General features: G+C 41.8%; 1 protein-coding gene across 9 annotated transcripts in view; it reads right to left on the bottom strand.

Annotated features, from left to right (window-relative positions):
• tenm2 (teneurin transmembrane protein 2) overlaps window positions 1–23,505 on the bottom strand; it is a 226,685-nt gene that overhangs the window by 141,227 nt on the left and 61,953 nt on the right. For 5 of the 9 annotated variants that reach the window (XM_036005167.1, XM_036005147.1, XM_036005153.1 and 2 more), the window contains exons 3-5: window positions 3,220–3,270; window positions 3,059–3,091; window positions 1,555–1,848 (exon numbers count right to left, since the gene is read on the bottom strand). In XM_036005167.1, the coding sequence (XP_035861060.1) occupies window positions 1,555–1,848; window positions 3,059–3,091; window positions 3,220–3,270 (378 nt within the window). The remainder of the gene's footprint in view (window positions 1–1,554; window positions 1,849–3,058; window positions 3,092–3,219; window positions 3,271–23,505) is intronic. The other 4 variants (XM_036005162.1, XM_036005165.1, XM_036005161.1 and 1 more) reach the window with 2 other exon arrangements.

The following is a 23,505-nucleotide window of genomic DNA, read 5'->3' as shown; positions in this document are numbered from 1 at the left end:
GTTTTTGATTTGTTAGCATGTGTTTATGATGTTGTTTCTCTGTCTGCCTCTGTCAATCTCTATTATTAGATCCTCAGATCTTCTTCCTGCTGTTTTGACACTCCTGTTGCTCCGGTTTCACACTCCTGCACACACATGCAGGGTTTAGGCTCATATTCTTACAGCCGTAGAAAGACAGTATAGCATATACAGTAGAAAGACAATGATAGACGCACACATTTGCAAATTCAGCAGCCGCGCTGCTCGGGGGCACACAGGCTGGTTAGGTCTGGTGGAAGAGAAATCATTCCTCTGGGTGCTTTGAGGTGTGACGTGCCTTCAGTATCAGATGTTCTGTTGGGAGGAGCGAAGGGTGACATTTCCTCTTTCAGAGCAACTAAATAACTAACAAATTGGCTTGATCAGACACATGCGCATAGCTGGTCCTTTTATCAGGCTGCCACACTGCCTCTGATATCTTCATGCTGGCAGAGACAGCAATGCAGACGCCTGATCTACATCTCCGCTCTGTGAAACCATGAGACGAGCCGAAAGGTGCGAATCAGTGGTTCCCCCAGACGCTTTAATATAGAAGGCAAACTTTGGAAGTCTTGCATTCAATTGTATTGACTTTGATTTGACACGTTCTACATAATCAAAATATGAATGACCAGACAACCCTGCAGGAGCACAAAAATATCCATGATGAAATATCACTGGATAAAGTCTCTTTTTGGAAGCTGAAAAAACCCCACAACAACAACTTTTGATCCATACTGCAGCCAAACTATTATCACAATATAGGATTAAGAAGCTAATTTTACAAGGTCTGGAAATGCGGGCGACGGAGCGCTCAATGGCGTTCTCCTGGCCCTGAGACAGAGAGAGTGAGAGCAGCGGCTGATATCTGCGGCTGCTAGATTAGCTTGGTAATTAACCACAAAGCAATTATCGGGGAGTGGGATGGGAGGCGCGTCTCAGGGAAGGTGTTCCTTGATGTGTTTAATAGGTGTTGAGTAGTTTGATCAGTCGACAGGAGTTGTTTCTGATTCGGAGGCCCCCAGTCCAACAGAGGTTGATCCACAGCTGATACGTTTTTCCGCCGAGAAATCAATTAATTAGACTGTTGCTTTTCCTTCCATCCACTTTTCATTAACCTCCATTGACACCTCGGCGAAGCTGCAGCACAGGTTTACGACGGCATCAGGATTAACAAGGAAATGGGAAAGTTGGCAATAAACAAAGTTGCCAGAGGATGGAGATTCATCACGTGGGGGGTGGGGGTCAGGGGTCCAACCACTGTTCTTCAGATCAGAAACAGACTCACACGCAATTCATATAATGGCTGTCTGTTTGAGAGGTGCTCTAAAGATTTCAACAATAGACAAACTTGTGTAAGATATACTTTCTCGCTCGGGGCCCAATTTAAACATTGACTATCCTACTATATCAGTCTGATGCGTCCTCCCCGATTTCTTTTGCACTCAAGTCTTACTCACCCCCTTCCTCACTTTTTTTTCAAATCAATGGGCCTGTATTTTGATATACACATCTTTCAAGAGTCCTTTGTCCTACCTGACTCGTCGTCAGATTTGTTGTCATTCTCCGAGTCGGTGAGGGTGAGGGCAGAGTTCTCGCGACTGGACACTCCTGAGCTGCGCCGGGACTTTACCCTCCCTCGTCCGGCCCACAGCTGGATGGCTCGCTCTGGAGACAGCGGCCCCTCGGGGTCCGAGTCAGCATCAGAGCCGGCACTGAGGGAGTACCCCCTCTGGAGGAGGCCCAGGTCGGGACAGTAGGGGACGGCAGCGGGGTGCGGAGGGGGAGTCGGCTCGCATACTCCCAGCTCAGCCAGGGTGAAGTTACCCCCTGCGAGGGAGAAAGTGGAGTTACATAGGTGGAGTGTGGGGAGTAATATAAGTAAAAGCAGCAAATGAAGAACATTCACACAAACAAATGCTCCCACAAGCAAACACACACGCATATCTAGCAAACAAACCCACAATCACACGCAGAGAAGCACACTAATTATGAAACTACGGAGGCGGAGGCAGAAAATTGGTCTTTGTTGTGGCAGGCAGGAGGGGGAGAGATGACGCAGCATGAATCAGGCACAAAGTACAAACTAGCTGCTGGAAGGAATATGTACTGGCCTGCAGGCCTGTCAAAGCTGGCTTAGAAGGCCTGCCTCCCTTGCTTTACTGCTCTGCATTGGCATTCATGAGGTGTTGATGGGAGATCAAAGAGCTGTTCACTCGAGGCCTCTCAGACTGTAGTGGAGCTCCTTTGCTGCCTTCTGGGTTCGATCATCTCCCCACCTAGTTGCCATCACACGCTGGACCACAGGCTCCCTGAATATGCTGCAGTCTGCTGCAGTACCGGCCCAGCCGCCTAACACTCGCCCCCTCAAGACAAACCGACTCGTCACTTCCAAAATAAATATATAAAATTATCCAAATTAAAGCACATCAAAGGAGATCAATAAACAGTGCTGCGGCCCAATTAAATCCAAGCTGAGGAAAAAGCAATTAAGGAAAAAGGCATGCTCAACCAATTTATTCTCTATACTAATTAAAAGAGTATTGTGGATGCAATCGCTCACCATCAGCTGTTGGGGTAAAGGGATCGGGGGAAAAACAGTTGTGATTCACTTCATTAGCAGTTTGTGAGGGAGGGAGAAAGGAAGAGGCGAGTGAAGAGAGGACAGCATTGTGGCGGCACACTGTATGAATCAATGCGCTGGGAATCACACAGCTGCGTGACTGGGTTAACTGTGACTCATCAGGCGTACGGACGCAATCAGAGAAAGAGGAATTAAACAGATGAAAATCGTCTGCTGGATCTTCACGGCTCCTCTTCACAGCCTCGATGAAACTTGAGAGTTGTGCTGAAAAGAATTGGAGAGAGGGAGGGCCTGAAAGGAAACTACGCCAGGGAAAGTGGTGACAGGCTCTATACTTCTACTCAGACAAACATATGGACTGGACTGGAGAGCAACGGCGAGCCAATAACTCTACAGGTGGATAAAGCTTGTAGGCTACAGCTTGCCGAAGGCACCCAACACATCAGGGAATATTACCATTCCTCGTCTTCTTTGCTTCTTTGTCTTTGTCTTATCATAAAGGATCACAAAAAAGGAAGCTTCTTTACTATACGTGGCGCTAGGGACTTTTACAATGTGTTGGTAATTTACACTACAGCACTATTGTATATGCACAGAATCTAACTCTAGTAATAAACCCATACCTGAGATGAAGTATCGTAGGAGGACGGGAGAGAACTCCAGGAGGCCTGAGAGAGTAGAGCACATGGGTTCTTCCTTTAATATCAGTGAGCAAATCATCCCGAACGGAACTGCTCACTAGAGAAGTGTCTAATCCACAATCACAGTTAAAATTATGCTTTATGCAAATCATCCCATCCAACTACAATGACAATAATTGGGCCACAAACACATCTTCTAGTCTAAACAAACACTAAGCTGGAGCAGTTACACAACATTAAAGTGTGTGTGTGTGTGTGTGTGTGTGTGTGTGTGTGTGTGTGTGTGTGTGTGTGTGCGTGTGTGCGTGTGTGTGTGTGTGTGTGTGTGTGCGTGTGTGTGTGCATGCGTGCATGCATGTGTGAGTGCGTGTGTGTGTGTGTGTGTGCTTGCCACACATATCTAATGTTACATCCCACAGGCCACCACTCTGTACGATTAACATGCCATAACCAGTGATTACATATGCAAAATCCAATCACTCCTTATCACCGTCAGCGGCAGACACAGCCCGATGCCGTAGCAATCTACGTGTACTGAAAGAAAGATGGATTGGTGCAACGGGTTGAAGCAGACATGAAAATCTATCTCAGTTACTCCACAAATAGAAAACCAATCGCATGTTTCTTACATGATACTATGACAGATGCGGGGGGTATTTAATCAGATCAATGCAGTCCTCTTGGTTATGACGCTGCTGTCATTCTTGAGCTTAATGTGTGTTTTGACCCTGGAGAAGCTTCCTTGGGCTGCGCAAACATCTGCATCTGTTCATTATGTACATGCTAACATGTATGTTTGTCTGGCAGGTGATGACAGATCAGTTGAATGTGTTGTATATCTCGATTAAAGTGTGCTATAGGGCGAAAGCAGCATGATGTAGAATGATTCCCTTAATGCAGAGTGTAAGAAGGGGAGAGAAGTGAAACGTGAAAATAAGTAGTGTGTTGCTGAGTAGAGCTGTAACAATTCCAAATTTTGCTGTACAATTAACTGTCTACAAAATAATTGCGATTAACAACATAATTGTCTCTTTCAGTTAAATTAATAAATATTTATTTATTTATGACTTTTTTAAACAAACTAAAGTTTTGAATGAATTCCAGGATACATTTTTTGGTTATATCACCATTATGTGACCCAGATAATGTAATAACACAGATACACAGCCTATGAAGTAAACAATGCCTCTTTATTATCATAAAAATGATTACAAAAATATATTGTCCTCTGAAAAAAAAGGTGAAGGGTGGTGATGGTTATTTAATCAGCGGGTTTGTCAGAGTTTTAAAATAATGGACAATTATGTAATAATTGTTACAGGCTTATTACGGAGTTTCAGCGCACATTGAAACGTAATACAGGATGTACAAGAAAGGCCTTGATCAGTATATGCTAAATCAAAATCAAATAAAAATAGATGAAATAGGAATAACAATAAGAAATCATCATCACCATCATTACCTTGCAGCATAGAGGATATATATATGTATGTAGATCTGCATTCAACTATACTATAGAGTGAAAGCGGCAGGATATAAAATGCTTCCTGGAATACTTTTCACTACTAGAGCAAAGGGCAGAGCGGAAGGAAGGGAAACAGGCAGTAACATTTGTGAAATGTGTGTGAGTATGTGCAAAAAAGAGAGCGAATAGGTGGTACAAATTATAGGTAACAGCCTACAGACGATAGAATGCAGTGAAACAGAATATGAGATGTACAAGTTGGAACTCAATCAGTATGCTCAATAAATTCAAATGGAAATGGGGCTATATTAAGTTTAAACAGGAATAACAAGAAAAGGGGAACAGAAGTATAACTGAAAAAAGTATGTTAAAGCCACATTTAGACTGACTTTAGTCTTGTGTGGAAAAACCCTGCCACCTTACAATCCTCTAAATGAAACAACAACATCTTGTCCGTGCCCTCACACATATCTGACCGTCAGTGCTTAATTTGTAAAGTGGGAGGTCCCGGAGCGCAGAGGGGGGGTGGATCCGGTGACTCAAAACGGGGGTTGGAGGTAACGGAACCAAAAAAAAAATTACACCTGCCTACGTAGCTTCTCTGACTCTGACTAAAAAAGCCTAAACAACGCTGTGTGTACATCAGGGCAATATTTATTTTTATTTCAGAACGTGCACTGCATCGATGCGAAATGTAAAAAAAATTTAAAATACACTGCAACCATCGTTTTCACAAGCAGCAATTATCCATCGGACAATTAAAACATAAAACCCACCGTGGTCTCCACATTCTTGATCGGCAGAAACGATTTTTGCTTGTTTGGGATCCGACTGGCCAGCGTATTTGAAAAAGTTAAGCAAACTTTGTTGTCTTTTTGACATTTTTCCCCTGAGTGAAACGAGGCTATAACAGCAGTCTCAACCAGCACAAGCGCTTGTGTCACTTGAAGTGCAGCGCCGCGCTGTTGAAGTGCCTCCCCCCTCCCTCAGTCCCTCTCCCCCCTCTGTCTTACCCTGAAAATTCACCTCAAAACGCATTGAAAATGCAAACACAAGACTTTTGTGGAACTCCAATGGAGAATAAAGACTAACAAGACAGATAACAACATTGAACACTACACAAACAGTAGTTTATTTTTTTTCATTTAGGCGATTCATTTTTCATAGTGACACAGGAGGTGCTGGATCCAATAAAAAAGGTTCCTGATCCAACGTCGGAGGTGCCGGAACATGTTCCAGCGTGTTCCGGCTCAAATTAAGCCCTGCTGACCGTCAATCGGCAGAACGCCATCATTTGTCCGTCCTTTTAAAACCAGAAACCAGCGCTGAAATTAAATACTAATGTTACTACATTATTTACTAAAGTTGCGTTATATGTAGGCACAAGAGCAACTTGGTTAGGTTAAGGGAAACATCGTAGTTTGGGTTAAATGGACCACTACTGCTACAGGGCTCCGGCCAAAGAAAATGCAGAGTTGTACGGCAAATAAGTTCAGCCAGGCTCCCATTTTGCTGCAATGTGCGGTTTCACGTCTAATATGCCTTCAAACCTCTACTCTAACTTCCAGGATCGTATTTCATTGCCTCACCGTTACTTGGAGCAACACTCCCTTACCAATGCAGCCCCTAACATTTGTTAGCGCAACAAACTACAGGTCAAACACTGAATCTTACATACTGACTCTGATTTACAAAGAGCCATCATTTGTTTGAAACATTACATGGTAAAAGCTCTAGTTCCACTTGTTTCTTAGCTCAGCAGGGACTTTAGCTCCCTGCACCTGAGCTACATCATCATTTGGAGTATTTATGCACCGCACGTTGTGTTTTGGAAAAAAAAGAAGTGACACAGGGGAAAAAGAAGCATCTTGTTGGAACTTGAATACAACAGAGTGAGTGGGAATGGCATTTGCAGTGATCAATTAAACCACATGTACTTCCCTTAATAAAACTCATTACTGATGCGTATGGGAGCGAATGCGTGCAACGTTGCAGCATGTGTGTGTGTGTGTGTGTGTGTGTGTGTGTGTGTGAGTACACAAGTCTGAGTGTTTGTGAGTAGACAGCTTTGTGGGATAGAGGGGCCTATCATTAAAAAATCATTTGAGCTTGTTAGCAGTTTGACAGGCAAAGTATAGGCAGCAGGACTCTGCATTATGCTGGTTGACTCTCCCTCACCCCGCCGTGTAATTCTGTATAGGATATAAAATAGGCAGAATGTGTGGGCTTCAATGCCTGCAATTATGTTGTTTTTTCCAGATCCAATAGTTTACACGGCAGGCCACCCTTGGACATGATTTTTCAGTTTTTGAGCGGGCTGCAATTCCGAACAATTTCTGATTTTCCCTGAAGCGCTGAACTAGTGAACTGATTTGCTTCTGGGTGGAGGATGCATCGAAATCAGGAAACAAATGCCACTGTGCACGGCAGGCTCCCAGCAATCCCTGGAATGGCTGAAATTACTGTTAATAACAGTAAAAGCCTCATTTTCTTTGTCACAGCTAAGAACATGCTAAAATGTGTGGCTAATAGCAGCCAAAAATGTGTCATTTCTCAATATTTTCCATTTTCATTTGCATCCAATTCAGAATTCATCTGCACTGCACTTTAGCACCCCTGTTAAAAATGAATTTCTCTTTTGTGTTTTCTTTTCTGTAAATTACGAAGCAATAAAATATACATATGCCTTCCTAATAATAGAGAGCCTAAGTGAAGAAATGTTTCAACAGAAGTGGGAGAAAGAAAGATTGAGGAGAGTCGGAGAAATGAAGGAAATGACAAAGTAGAGACAACATAGTAGTTAGGACCCAACTTTCAGGGGTCTTCTGGGATCACATCCCAACTGATTCCTGGGTAATCGGTCACGCTGTCTCACCTCCTCGTCACTCAGGACGAGACAAAATACATTTTAAAAAACATTGAGCTGCTCAGTGCGCTATTAAAAAATAACAGACAGAGAAGGAGAGCTGGAATGTAAAACAGAAGACAAGATGGGGAATAGTACTGTTTTTTTAATCACCGTATTGGTCCGAATATATAACGTTACCGTGCTTTCGGGCGGTCATGAGGCTCCGTCTAAAACTCTGCCATGTCGACCAGCTGTTTGTAACATTAAAATAAATTATGGATCATTTCATTTCTATGGTTTTTAGCTGACTTTACCAGCTGACTTCTCTGCTGGCTGTTGAAACAGGTGACATCCCTTACGTTCTCAAACCAGCCTCTGCGACTTGATCAACTGAAAGTCTAGACTCCAAATATAGGACGACCCCACTTTTTCAGACGTATTTCCAGGTCTTATATTCGGACCAATACGGCAGTTACACACATTTCTCAGTGTCGACCTCCCTATTTCAAAACTCTCTGCACAGCTGTCTTCACACGCAGGCAGAATGGAACACAAGCTCATATCCAAAAGGCTATAAATCTACTTGTTTATTATTAATTATTTAATTCAATTCAAATTTGTTTTCGTACCTCTTTACCCGTCTCTGTGCTGCTGTTACATGTGAATTTCCCCCTGGGGATCAATTAAGTCTTATCTTGCTTTATCCTATCTTGCTGGAATACAAAACTAAATTACATACTGCGTGTATTATAGGACAGCTACTGACGAGGAGCAGGCTATAAGCACGTCGGAGTCTACAGTACAGATGGTCCTCCTCTCAGTCATCTCATCATCACACACACACACACACACACACACACACACACACACACACACACACGTTCTCACTCTCGAGGCCACTATTCATCCTCTGCCCATGTTTATGTAAATCACCTCTTCCAAAGTGTTCCCCCTCTTTGTATAGATAATAATGAAATTAGAAAAAAAGATATTTTTGAGAATTGAGTATGTAAACATATGCTAAATGAGCTGCAGATACAGTCCAGAGACGATCGCTGCAGTTTGAGTGAGAAAAATCATTGGGAGTAAAATAGAGAGCAAGGCGAGCCGATGACGTAAAGGGGATCATAAGATGAGGTAGTGAAGAGTGATGAAATCCTCGGTCATGGTAAACAGTTTCTGCAGCAGGAGAGAGACGCAGAGAAAAAGACAGACAGAGGAGTACTGCGTATACCTGAATGTTAAGCCAACATAGTGGATTTGAAGAATGCACCAAATCAAGACAGACTTGTTTGGCTTTGACTTCAATATATGTTTTACAAAGGTCTAAGGTTAAAAGGAACATGCCGAATTATTGGGACTTTGTCTTATTCACTGCTACTTGGGCGGAGTCACAAATCACAACATGTAAATAGGAACATGTTGGCATTATTTTGTCACTTATTGGGAGCAGTAGGCTAGATGGAGCCGGTTACCTCCAGGATCTGTGCTAAGCTAGGCTAGCGGTGTGGGCGTCAGACAGAGTTACAACACACACTGAGATGAGAAGGGTATGTATGGACTTATCTAACTCTGGGGGATACGATGAATACACTGAAGTCCCAATAAGTCAGTGTGTTCCTTTAAGATTACTGCTGTTGGTGAGAGTGAGAATGGAGGTTGTAGGATTGTTGTGCAGCTGTAATTATCACACACACACACACACACACACACACACACACAGTGCAGCAGTGGAGAATACTAATAAACATCTTCACAAATCAGGGTTTCCATGGTGATGAGGTGATTTACAGTACAGTAGTGTATACAATGAAGCAAATGTTGCATGGGTCCACACATCAGAGGTGAGGATGTTAATGAACAAAACCTCTACAAATTTTGATAATGAGATCACCATCTTTGCTATGACTTTACACACAAAATGCTTATTTCTATCTAAAAGTAAAATGTGTTCAATTGCACATGGAAATACTAGGTACTTAGCCATTGGGCGTTTAAAAAGGCTGTTATTGAACATACTGTACACTAGGGGTGTAACGGTACGTGTATTCGTACTGGACCGTTTCGGTACAGGGCTTTCGGTACGGTGCACGTGTGCACCGAACGGCCGAATGCAATCTTTTGTGTGCGGAACATAGGTCAATTTTCGTGTTTCCACACAAACATATTAAGTGGTGGAAGTCTCCGCGTTCAGTGCAAATCCCGCCCTGCAGCTGATTCTAAAGTTTTCATTGGTCATGTCAATATGTCAATCACTGTACAGATTGCCTACACCAATCACTGATCTCTAAACCTACCCGCCGTCACTGTAACCTAAACCAATGAAATGCAGGGCGGGATTTCCGCTGAAGTGGTTTGGGGAAAAACAACATACACGGCACGCTTTAGCCCAGCCTCTCGCTAGCTAGCGTCATGGCCAATGCAGACAAGCCCATAGACAGTACGGACAAGCCGGAGCTTGAAGAGCCACCATATCATTAAGGTCTCCTGTTTGGGAACACTTCGGTTTCCCAGTAAAATACGTCAACGGACAAAGACTAGTCGATAAGACGAAAGCAATGTGCCAACGTTGTTCAGGAATGATCGGGTATGTTTCTGTCAACACTTCAAACTTGTTAACACACTTGAAAAGGCATCACGCGAGTGTGAACATCACTACTACAAAGAAAAAAACGACCATAATTCAAACGCAGCTCCCGTTGGCATTTAAACAGACCTTTGATGGTAATTCCGATCGGGCCAACGCAATAACGAAAGCCATTGGTGTTTTTATAGCAGCTGATCTACGACCATACTCGGTTGTTGACAAGCTGGGATTGGTAATGCTGCACTGTAATCAATAGTTATTTATTTATATTTTTCATTATATTTTATTATGTGATATTGGTTTGAGACTGAGAGTATTTTATTTAGTGGAGAACTTTGCAGCAGTATTTTTCTTATTCTTTTTTTATTTTATATATATTTTATTTATTATATTTTATTAAAAAGTGTTTTAAAAAGTGTAAACAAATTGTTAAAAAAAAAGTTTATAGTAATAAACAACCAGACTTTAAAACCGAGGTACGTACCGAACCGTGATTTTTGCGTACCGTTACACCCCTACTGTACACTGTTTTTTTTGTGCAGAATTCTCAATATAACTATTCTTGATAATATACAATGTCTATAATTCATATGGCCAAACATATATTGGGACTCTTAGTAAGAATATGAAGGTAAATATGGTGCAAAAGGTGAGAGCTTGTAGAATACAATGTGAGAACTTGCAGAACAAAAAATCTGAACTTGTATGTTAAAATTTGCACTTGTAAAAAATATTCACACACCTGTGATCTGAATTTGAAGTCACACAAAGAAAAAAAACACATGAGAGCTTGTAAAAAAAATCTGAACTTGAAATTTGCACACACCTGTATTCTGAATGTGAAGTCACAGAAAATATATATAATATTCACAAATGTGTAGATTGATATTTACATGAACACAATGAGAGCTGCAAACTTGTAGTGCAAAATTTACTCATGTACTTTTTTTTTTATTCGGGATCATTTTCTCTATCATTTCCTTGCTACCTGGATGCAATTCTCGGCAGCAATGAGGGTTAAGAGATGCATTATTCAGCAGAAATTATTGTTGCTGCCTGTGTGGTGGATGTAATTCTCAGCAGATATGAGTGTTGCAGGGATGCAAAATGTGGGCACAACATCAGCAAAGCAAGCTCTGGTCATGGCCAGGGGATGGGCCGCTGCTACCGGGTGTGGGGCTCTCCGTGTCCCGCTGGAGCTCCGACTGCAGGTCGCGGTCGGCAGCGAAGCTTTCTGGCATTAGCAATGTTGCTACGCTGGCCGATCCCCACTGATGAGGGTCCGTCTGTGGCTGCAGGACTTGGAGCTCACCGCCAGCGTTTCAGTTTGACTGTTAAAAAGTGTTAAGATAATTAAAAGGTATTTATTTAGAAGCGGGCTGGTTGGTTTAGTTAGCTAACGCTAGCTTGCTATTCCACCAAGCTTCCATGATACATAAATAAGCCGGACAGAGTTGTCCCTCATCTGGTGATAGATACCCTGCTTCCACAGGTACTAATTAGTTTTGCACCAAATGTATCGCAAGAAGTGTTGCAAAAGTCAAGACGAGCAGATTCGCCACTTTGTGATGTGAGAGAGCACATATGTGAAGTTGCGCTGACAGATTCCAGAGGTTGTCATCACTGAGTCGTGGTTGTGATGGATGATCGAATTAAAAAAAAAAGTACACGAGTAAATGCTGCACTACCAAGTTTGCAGCTCTCATTGTGTTCATGCAAATATCAATCTACACATTTGTGAATATTTTTTCTGTGACTTCACATTCAGAATACAGGTGTGTGCAAATTTCAATTTACAAGTTCAGATTTTTTTACAAGCTCTCATGTGTTTTTTTTCTTTGTGTGACTTCAAATTCAGATCACGTCTGTGAATATTTTTTACAAGTGCAAATTTTAACATACAAGTTCAGATTTTTTGTTCTGCAAGTTGGTCTGCAACCTTTTGCACCATATTACCTCCATATAAGAAGAAGAAAGACAATCTGAATAATAATAATGATAAAATGATTATTTTGTGTTTTTTTCTGACACCCATCTGCTCTCTAATCAACCTGTCACCTCTTGTTTGGAGTATTAAAGGGTTTTATGATATTACTGTAGAAGTCTTTCTTTTCTCTTTGGCTAAACATCTTATCTCAGTCATCACTCTCATAGTCTATATCCTTGACGTTCCACTTCCGGGATTGCTCCGGTGCAGCAGGAAATTCTGCCAGATGCATGTCTGTTTCCTTCCGCTTTCTTTGTGTTGTAATTTTAAACTCTAGTGGTTTTGTGAGGACTATGGTTAACTGCTCCTCAGATCTCTGCAGGGTAAATCCAGACAGCTAGCTAGACTATCTGTCCAATCTGAGTTTTCTCTCGCACGGCTATTTTGCAGCGGCTCTGTGCGAAACTTAGCACCGCCCAAGACGATTGTGATTGATTTAAAGAAATGCCAATAAACCAGAGCACGTTTTTCTCCCATCCAGGAATGCTGTGGGGACTAGCCAGACCTTCCTCCGCTCCGCAGCGTGTGGATAGTCTGGAAAAGCGGGACTATCACTCTCATGACCATCAGATAAACTGCCTCATTCCTCAAAAAGGAAGATTATTCTTTGACTCTTATTTGCCGGGATTCAAAATAAAGAGGTTTGCAGCAGATTAAGCTGTCAAGATTAAAATGTTTTATCTTGACATCTGGAAACTAAACATGTGCATTTTGCTCAAATAAGTTAACAAAGCGTTAGCACACACATCACTTCAAACACTGACACATTCATTTCACCTCAATGGGCATGGAAGGAATCAAGGTAATGTTTGTTTAAAAACAATGTCATGTTGCAATTGTGTGATCAAATTTAAATGTTAATTTATTTAGTGTTTCATTAAATGGTGCTGTTATATTTTCTTTTCAACTTTTGTTGTCTTGCAAAGTGCTCCTTGCTGTAGGCCTACATAGTGAGTGGCAGTAGCAGAGATACTGTACGTTACCTTCCCTGTGTGACTGACATGTTGTGACAGGATGACAGAGAACACTGACAGCCTCGTAGGGCTTGGTGTTGATTATCAAAAGTCCATTACTCACACACTCACACACACACACACACACACACACACACACACACACACACACACTCCATTGCATGTGGCATGTCATTAACGCCACCATTAGTAGCGCAGTAACGACCTAACAGATATATCCAAATAGGAGAGTCATGGTCAAACACTTCCCACACCTCCCAGATGACATCCGTTCCTTTGGCTCCCGCCTGAGCCACAGGGGCCCTTCCACCTCATAATGAGGAGCCCAAAATAGGTGTGACAAATGTCATCCATCCCTGGGCTAGTTCTACTCCTACAAAGCACAGCAGTCTGGGTTGGACAGGACATGACAGGACGGGACATGACACAACACCATGCACTCGGGAGGAGGTCTTGTCACTGAGAGGTGTAGCGCTGAGCAGTGAAACACCTCTCACCCATGAATAGGAGGCTGAGTTGACCAGCCTGGGAGACATACCTCATGTTGCTTATAACACTGGGTTATTCCACTTACATCCACGAAGGAATCACTTTTGAAATGTAAGGCTATTTAGGAATTCTGAAAAAAATACTGCACACACTTCAAAAGGGGAATCTTTGAATATCCGTAGTTAGTCTAAAGATCGGACAGGGAGATAGGATAGGAGTTATAGATGTTCACTGCTGAGAGGTGGATACCCCAAACTATGAATAAATGCAGACTCTGAACTACTGCCATTTGACAAGAATGACCATGCAGTGCATAGTGAATATCTACAGGGAGTGTGCACTGCTGAGCTACAGTATGTATGGATCTTATGCAGTATTCATTCAGAAATAGTGATATGTTACATATATGTTTTAGTAAGTCATGCGTCGATATTAAACATTCTGAAAAATGTATGCCTATTAGTTCATTAATACTATTAATAATACCAAAGTAAATGAGATATCAACGCATGCTGTTAAAAAGGAAAAGGCATGTACACACCCATGCTTTCTTTTTGTAAGTTTTCCTTTGGCGATTCTAAGTCATTGTATTGAAAAAGACACTGTACGCTGCAACACCCCTCCACCCACAGTTCTGACCCGGGGACACTGGAATACCTAGGCCAACAGCAACACATAGACTGCACCGATTTTCACTGGTATGTCTCATTTTATTCTACCAACAACAAATGCATCTAACAATATAATTGATATAATAACAATATATAAAGCTATGCTGTCAAAAGATCTTAATGGACACCGAAAATACTCACTAAGTGGTTGGCAGGCTGTAAACAGTTTAAGCACTAGTCTGCGTCACTGTGGAAGGTAAATTAAACTGCAGCGCTTCTGTTTCATGATAGTGCAAATTTTTGGGTTTAGAAGTTTTGAGTTTTTAAAAATTCATGACTCATCTTAAGGCCAGTGGTTAAGTGGTCATGCTATAAGCTAGCCACATTTGTAACTTCAGCACTCTGTACATTACCACACGATTTGGTCAAATAGCATTCCCTATGCAAACCAAGGTTGACATCTAACTAGTATGTTAAAAGCTAGAGAGAAGAAGAAGAAGAAGAAGAAGAAGAAGAAGAAGAAGAAGAAGAATATGGTGTGGTATAGTCTGTAGAAATGTGGAATTTAAAGATTGAATTCACCCTTGGCGAACATTTAATCACAAATAGGGCTACGTAATGATGATCATGAATTTCTCTATATAAAGTTGAATTGATAAAGAAATTATCAGTGGAGTGTGTTGAGGGAATTATTTGTTATTTATGTACATCATTACCGTACACTACATCATCTATTATGGAATTCCTCCATCTTCTCACCATTTCTCCCTGAATTTATAGCATCATTCACCATTGTGTATTCATCTGCATGGTAATCCTATAGTGATCGGAGTGTATTTACACAGGCAGCAACATCAGCTGGAAAGAAAATCATTTGCGTTGGTATAATTTTTTTAATAACTAAAGCAAGGAGCTATTTGCCCCTATGAGATCTAGGATATGATGACCTGAGTTGCATTTTGGTTTACTCGCTGTGCTGTGATCTGAAATTGTATTGTTTGTAACTGTTGTATGTCTGAAACTTAGTTCAAAGTGCTGCTGCCTGTCTTGGCCAAAACACGCTTGTAAAGGAGATTTTTAATCTCAATGAGACTTTTCCTGGTTATAGCCTACATTTTAAATAAATCAAAAGAAATGTGTCATACATCTGCGTAAACACGTACACATACACACACACACACACACACACACACACACACACACACACACACACACACACACACACACACACACACCCACACACACACACACACACACACACACACACACACACATTTAAATTATGTGGCAGGGGAACATGTTTAATTACAGGCTAGGAAGCAAGTGACTCGGCTGAGAAAAAGAGAAAAAAAAAACAACACTTGATAACACTGACATTTACAATCTGTCTCATTTATCACAAACTGCCAAAGCAGAGTCAAAGAGGGTCATTACAGTACATGGTAAACATAGATTAACTCAACTCTCACAAAACCCACAAAACATTGTCTGATAAATGATTTTTACTCTAAGAAAATTGCAGATGTCAGCATGCATTTCCCTGGCCTCTGTCAATTAATTGTCTTGTTTGTTACCCGATATTTGTGCTTGTGTGTGTGTGTGTGTGTGTGTGTGTGTGTGTGTGTGTGTGTGTGTGTGTGGTACGTGCATGTGTGTCCGTGTGAATGAGAGTCAGCATCTGTGCTAAATAGCTGGCACCTTCAGCATGCATTTCCCTGGCCTCTTGCTATTATTTGTTTCATTTGTTACCCAGTGTGTGTGCAGCATCAGTGCTAATAGCTAGCACCCTCCCTCCACAGGGCAGACAGGATTTGACAAACTAAGGTGAGGTGTACTCTGGTTTGTGTGAATAATGTTATAGAGTGAATCCCAAGGGCACATCAAGTTCTGACAGATCTACAGTATACTTAGTGCAAGGCATTTTACTTAGTCCTAAAACAACGATTCATCTCTCCTGCTCATTCAAAAGCACACCGTTTTTACGTGTGATGTAGGGAAAAGAGCTTATGTGAGTCTGTAAACTGGGCCCTATTGACATGTACAGTAGCCTGAGTGTGTGTCTACAAGTGCCAAATGCTGGACCAGATGTTACTTGAAGTTAAGTCTCTCTTTAAAGACCTCCTTGCATGTGCAGGGACCACACATACAAACCCACAAGAGCAGTTTCTTGTGTATAAAAGAGCGAATATGGTGATGGAGTGAGTGGTGAGCATTGAGGATTGGAGGAGCGGAGTGGAGTCGGCCCCAGCATATTCTTTAGCGACTCCTCTGCTCTATTGCTGCAGCTACGGGATGCTTTTGAGTGTCAGCAGCTGGCAGAGGCGCAGAATGCCATCGGAGAAGACAAAGATAAAGAGGGATCGGAGGAAGAGAGGAGGGATTGCATTTTATCTCACCATTTATTTTTTATAGCATGCAGCTGCTTTGTTCTCTCTTTGATCTCCAATGGAATACATGGACACACAGGCAGGTGTGCATGCAGAAGCATACAACACACACATTCTGTATTTCTTTTATATTATTTGTGTGGATTTTTGCACTCCCAAGAATGTCCAAATGCCTATGCATTTTCAACCCTGTCACTGTCTGTGGAGGGCTGCAGACAGTTGTGCTATTTTTGTGACACATGGTGCCACCAGCCGCTGCAAGCAATACGCTTCACCATGAGGCATAACACGTGGTAGGTACACACTATCCCCCTGATTCAACCATTCACCATTGTGCAGGAGCCCTGACTAAGCAGAGGAAGTGGTTTGCGAAGCGACAAGGACACCGGCCAAACAGAGTCAGAGTTGTACTCATTGGACAACAACTACCAGGAATCACACCTTGATTTGAATTGGCCAAGGACTTGATAAATCACAAGTATGACCGTGTAATGCAGGTTCCTTTCATCCCGTCATGGAGGATTCTGCAAACAAGTCACATAGGAGGCTGACGGTTAGGGTTAGTCCCTGAATCTCACTGAATAGGGCACATCATGAGAGGCTGCTGCTCTTCTTGCAGATACTTGGAAGTCTCCTCTTGTCAAAGAATGGAAAGGACAGAGCAAATTATGCCTGTCCATGTCCATTCTTGTATAGTCTTGAATAGAGGCAGTGGAGGCAATCATGCCAGGAGTTTGGCAGAGTTTTTGGACAAAGCAATCATTGGCTACTGTAGTTATTTGTCCACATTAAAGTTGATCGAGAAAAGGAAATTAAAATGACCATTATATGCCTCTGGCTCTTATGGGGTTGATTGGCCTCATCGTAATTATATAAGCACACACATGCACATTTCAGTGCATCTGTGAAGATGACAGGTCAAGCCTATAGAGCTGGTATAGCGGGCAAAGATACACAAAGACACACATGGCATGTTCATTCTCAGAGTCATAGAGAGGGCCTGAATATAACAAATGTGTGATATGATCACTAAAGCAACAAAACAGGAACAGCGAGGGTAAAAAAAAAGAAAAAGAATGAGACAGAGAAAGCAAGTATAAAAGTGTGACAGAAGAGCAAAAGAGGACAAAAAAGAAAGTGAGGAAAAAAAGTGAGAGATGGAAAGATGGAGAGAGAATGAGTAGGGACAGTAGATGATGTTGAGTGTTGTCCAGGCAGTAAGGCAGACAGGTGGGTGGTGTGGATTCTCTGTGTGGTTTCCATCCCTGAGGGGAAAGCAGCAGAGGAGAATGTAGAGGGACTCATTTAGATCCTTCTAAAAGGAAAGGCCAAAGCTTCTAGAGACTGCAGTGGCTGTGATAATGCCTGCTGTCTAGTGGTGGACCTGGGGAGTCGACACACCACTGGGATGTGTTGAATAGGAGCATCGAGAAAGACTGGGAGAAAGGCAAGAAGATGCACAGTATGGGTTGAAAGATCAGAGAGGTGAAGACAAAAAAAGAGAGACTGCAGTGAGAGAGAAGGGGTGTAGTGTGCTTCAGTGCACTGCTCAGAGTGGCATATTAGAGTTTACACTGTATTTGAGTCGTGGGATTATCAGTTAAGCATTGATACATGCATTTTCAGCCTGAACGAACCCGCTAAGAAAATACGACAGGAAACTGAGACTTTTATATGTTAAAAAAAGGCAAAGCTTTCTTTGTTATTTCTGGCTATATGTGAATGAGGTTTGTAACATTATTGGGATCAGTGATGTTTTCAAATATGTTGCTTTGTGGTGTTAAATAGTGAACACTTGTAATGAGCTTCCCAGGCTGCTGCATGTTATGGTGAGGAAAGAATGTGTTATTTGGCTGTGCTTATCCAAGCAGACTAGGTAATAAGGGTGTAATGGGGAAACAGTGGAGTTGAGATCCAATGAAAGCGGGGGGTCTGGAATACACTAGCAAACACGCTTTATCAAAATCAGCAATCAGCCGTTTGGGACAGCTAGTGTTCAAACACTGAGAATAAACTGAAAAGGAAAATGATTTACTTGAAATTTGCATGGTATGTTCAGAAATTTAAAATATAGCCTGGTATAGCTGCACCATTTGATATATATATATATATATATGATAATTGCTATTAAGTTTCACTTAATTCATTCAGCCTGACATTGTATTAACAACAAGTCCTCCAAACCATACGATGAAATAGGTTGTTTATACCTACCCTCTAATACAACCCATAGGAGCGTTTTCATGAATTAGTGCCCCTAGTGGTGGCAGGAAATATGACCCACAGTTTTCCGTCCTCATATCTAAACCAGAGAACGTAACGTCATGGTTTTAAACACGTCGTTAAAGTTGAGAAACGGTCGCAGTTTGATTAGGTTTAAACGGGTTTCATGCTACTTGCATTCAGCACGGCCAAGGCGCTGCAGACGGTGCCCATGGTCTTCACGAACCGTGTGGTCATTCACACAGATTGTGGTCACAACGGTCAGAGCATCGGTCAGAGCATCGGTCAGAGCGGCTCAAAGAACTGACTTCTTCTCTTCCGTAGCCAATCACTGCAATAGGGTGTTTGGGTTGTTACAATATCTTGCAGGTGCGCGGCCTAATCAAATCGCTGTCCAGACCGCCCCGACTGCGCTGGACACAAGAAGCATGAAACACGTTTTATGCACTACTTAGATAAGTTTAGATCAAGTCGTAGTTTGGGTCAAACTCTGTTATGGTACACTTCCAGTTTCGCACTTGAGGCAGAGCAAGAGAAAGTTCTGTTTGTTTCATTAAGTAATACAAAACAAAAACAACAGGACAGGTGAGAGTTCTCCATTTGTTTGACCCATCCACCACCCCAACCTGCGTCCTTGTGCGGAATTTGGGACAAATTCTAAATTGTTGGAGCAGGACAAATATGTTGGATGTAGGAGGAATACATTATCATTAACAGTTTCCTAATGGACTGGGAGGAAAGTCCACAAAAAATATTTCTTGCCTGGGAGGCAAAACACAAATATACAGTATCCCAGAAAGTCTCCAAACACACTCCAAACATGGTTCCAAGGGGAGATGATGTTCCTTATTTAAGTTGAATTTACGCTTCAGGAATCACTGAAATTCCAGTGAAGTTTTCATGCATAACGATATGCAGTGAGAAAGTCATTTTCAAAGGCAATGATATCTTTGCAGTAAGACTCCAACTACAGTAAGCTGTAGCAGAACTATTGTGCACATCTAGAAATATAGTAAGAAAAGCAAGAATTTCTTTAAGATTTTTACATGATAGCAAAACTGGAAATATACCTATCATAAACCTGTTTGTACAATAGAAAAGACGGTTTTGATTATTGAAGAAAGGTGTTTGTGTTCTTACAGTGTTGTGCAATAATCTTATTCAAAGATCCAAACATCTGCCAAACATCTCCTAATTTGCACTGCATAACTAAATGTAAATTATCTTTCAGAATTACAAAAACAGCCCCAAAAACAATTTGAAAAAAACTTACATTGTGCCCGCATTTTTGCCTAAGAAATGTTTGCATGTGCAGGAATGAAGTCTTAGCAACAAAAACAGTAAGGATCATCAAGATAAATGTCACTGGAGTATGAACTGTTCTGCAGGTGAGTCAATTAGCTACTTAATAGACCTTTCTGATGTTTGTAAACAGCAATGATGCGTTTTGTGGGCGGAGCCTAACTGGTGAAAGAAAGAGGGGAGACAGCATGTAGAGCCAGTTACATACTACTACTAGATACATCTTACTTTATGAATTAAGGATTTATTTTGATCAAACCAGAGCTGGTGATTGTTGGAACAGTGGAAAAACTAAGCTTTGGTGTGTTTAATTTGAGTTTGAATGAAGTGTGGAGGTTTTGGATGACTTAAGGTAATTAAATTAAGTTAGGTAAAGGAGAGAAACTTGAATTCAGAAGGTGCAGGTTGTATATTTCTGTTTAATAAGGAAATAGGTGTAAGAATATTTCCTTTCTTGACAGTTTGGGAGTTTATCTTGTTTATTTCTTAGACTAAAAAAAGCTAAGAGAGCTTGAGGAACATAGCAAACTCGCTGCTGGAACACATCTCCCAGCTCACTAAGTAGGGGGGCAGGGGTAGTTGCCGCAGCCACTGCCGCTCACACCTGGGCCAATACATCGACAGTCCCTGCTGCCGGTTGCTGGGCTGTCGGTGGTTGGTAAATTTGAACATCGCCCAAACCTACCCGCAGTCTTCCGGCTGGCAGACTACGTCGCTGGGAGGAGAGCGGAGGACAGCTCCATTCCGGGGATGGATAAGCTAGGGCTGGCTAGTTAGCTAGCTGAATATCCATCTCTGGAGCCAACACTGCCGCTGACCATCAGTCAGCTGTTTGGCTCATTTTCTGTAACCAGTGTAGGATTAAAGAATGGTGGAATTAGCAAGCTAGCTAGCTAACTAGCCAGCTGTCCCTGAAAAACAGTAAATCCATCATTGTTTCTGCTGTTTTTCTACCAACCACAATGCGTGCATAACTCCAGTGACGTAACCGTGCGTCCACTCCAAATCGGTCTATATGGAACTCAATTTGTGTGAGCAACAGTTTGTGTGAGTGTATGTATGTGCGTGTGTGACGCACATGCTCACTGGGTGCTCCAGTCCCACTCACTCCTTTTATGTCTCACACAGGAGTCTAATGATAGCCGTGAGGGCAAGTCAATATGCATTAACACACCACAGACCTGTAAATTGTTTGTGCAACACATAACCACTAAAGCAAAATTACTTGCTGAGAATAGCTACGGATGACCTCAAAACTACTCGATAAGAAGCAGCAACGCCATGATGGCTCACCCAACCAAAAAAAACATCATTATAATTTAATCAAAGTTAATCATATTTTTTAGTGTGGCCTCATAAGCGCATGCATTACTAATATCACATGTCAGTTCAGACGTCAAATCTCCCCTTCTATTTGTTAGGTTTTCAATAAAACAACAAGGACATTAAATAAAGTCTCCCCTATGTCCAATTTTTTGTAATTACTGTTGACGAAAAGAAAGTTTCTGTCTACTCTTACCAATACAAGCTGTTCAAAGGAGGAACACATTATTTCAATCCCTCACTCGCTCAAGTACTAGTTACAAAAATGTCTGGCTGAAAGAGGGAGACAACTCGATTCATCTGCTGCTTCTCTCTCTCCGTCTTTCTCACTCTAACTCCTTTTCTTTCTCCTCCTGTGGTGTCACAGTCCATATGGTGCTGCAACACTGTTGGTCTCCTGTGGCCACACTTCCCACGATGCATCTGTGGCTCTGGGCTTTCGAAGGAGCTGATAGGCTGAGAGGACTTTGGTATCGACCAGCTATCGCCTGGTGTGAGGTCAGCTCAGTGCAGCAGTGGAGTGTGTCCGGACAGCACACACCACTGACTTCCAATCTTTCGAGCATCCCGCCAATCAATCATCCATTTTCTATAGTCACCTTTGACTCTGCAGAGCAAAAAATGCTCTTCGGTTGTATTCTTTAAAAACATGTGCGCTATTAAACATTTCTCTTCTTTAAGCTACTGTCAGATTGATCAATTTCTCTTATTTTTTTGAAACCACTCACAGTCACACATGAAACCTGACAGTAGGTCTACCTTTTCAAGCTATAATGAAGACGTTCTATTTAGAAAATACCATCAAGGACTCTCTAACATGCAGCTATTTCTCTGTGAAGGTGATTTTACTGTTATTCTTCTCTTATCTGCATTCATGTGTTGTATTGCCCTGAGCTCTCATGTCTGTGGCCATGCAGAGAAAACAGAGCTTAGCACAGATCAATCCCATTGAGTCTGACTCCTTTCACTAGCCAGAGATCAATACTGCCTGTTTCATGTCCTTATGCAATATACACACACACACACACACACACACACACACACACACACAGTTTAAAGACATGCCTATGAGAGCAGGCCCACCCCTTTTGAGATGACCTATCGGCCTATCGGCTAACTTGCTCACCAGGGGATACAGAAGTTCATTATGACAGGCTTTCCGGTGCTAAAGGTCTGCTTTGGTCCTCTGCTGCAAAGTGCAGCATTTACACCATCTGATTACATTAACAGCTTGCCATGAGGCCTAGCAAGAAACACACAGTGGCTAAAAGTAGTATACAGCTGGAAAACCTTTACATAGTGCAGCAATGTGACTGTTTAATGTGTGATAACAGATGTTTGAGAATCACATAACAGGACTGGAAGGGCTCTAAAAGTGATGAGCTATGCTTGGCTCAACCATATGTGCTGGACTGGAAAATTACTACTGGAGCTGCACTGAGAACAGAGATAATTGGTAAATTGGTGAAGGAAATTGCTACATCCTTGAGTTCCTACTAGTTTTGCCTATTAGCTGCAATTGGCAGCCTTCATTATGTGTTATATCTACAAGGTGATTTATAACCCTGGAACAATATATTAAAAAACCTCTATTTTTGGTGAAGCCTGCAAAGACATATCTTTTATGCTTAATAATAATATTAATAATATGCCTAATGTTTTGTGCAAAATTTGGCAAATATGTTTATTTGCTTTCTTGTCGAGAGGGAGATTAAAGGACTAATACCACTCTCATGTCTGTGAGGTTAACATGACGCCAACAATAGCAACCTGTTAGCTTAGCTTAGCACAGAGATGGAAATCAGGGGAAAACAACTTGCTCAGTCCAAAGTAAAAAAAAAGAAATGCGCCTATGAGCACCTATATTGCTCTTTAAAGGTACACTGTGTAGTGTTTTAAGTATTTTATTAGCTAAAATCAATGTCTTCATTCATAAATATGTCTTCATTGGTGTAAAATGACCTCTGCCAATGATCTGACTTATCCTCGTAAGCGAAGAATTTCTTCTCTGTATTTACATTGGACAGGCAAGTCCAAGGAGGCTTCCATGTTGTTCCTCCATTTTG

The sequence above is a fragment of the Sander lucioperca genome, chromosome 1 (genome assembly GCF_008315115.2).
Source record: "Sander lucioperca isolate FBNREF2018 chromosome 1, SLUC_FBN_1.2, whole genome shotgun sequence".
Classification (NCBI taxonomy): Eukaryota; Metazoa; Chordata; class Actinopteri; order Perciformes; family Percidae; genus Sander; species Sander lucioperca.
The sequence above is the reverse complement of the archived record's forward strand: the minus strand, read 5'-3'. Positions and strand labels throughout refer to the sequence as shown.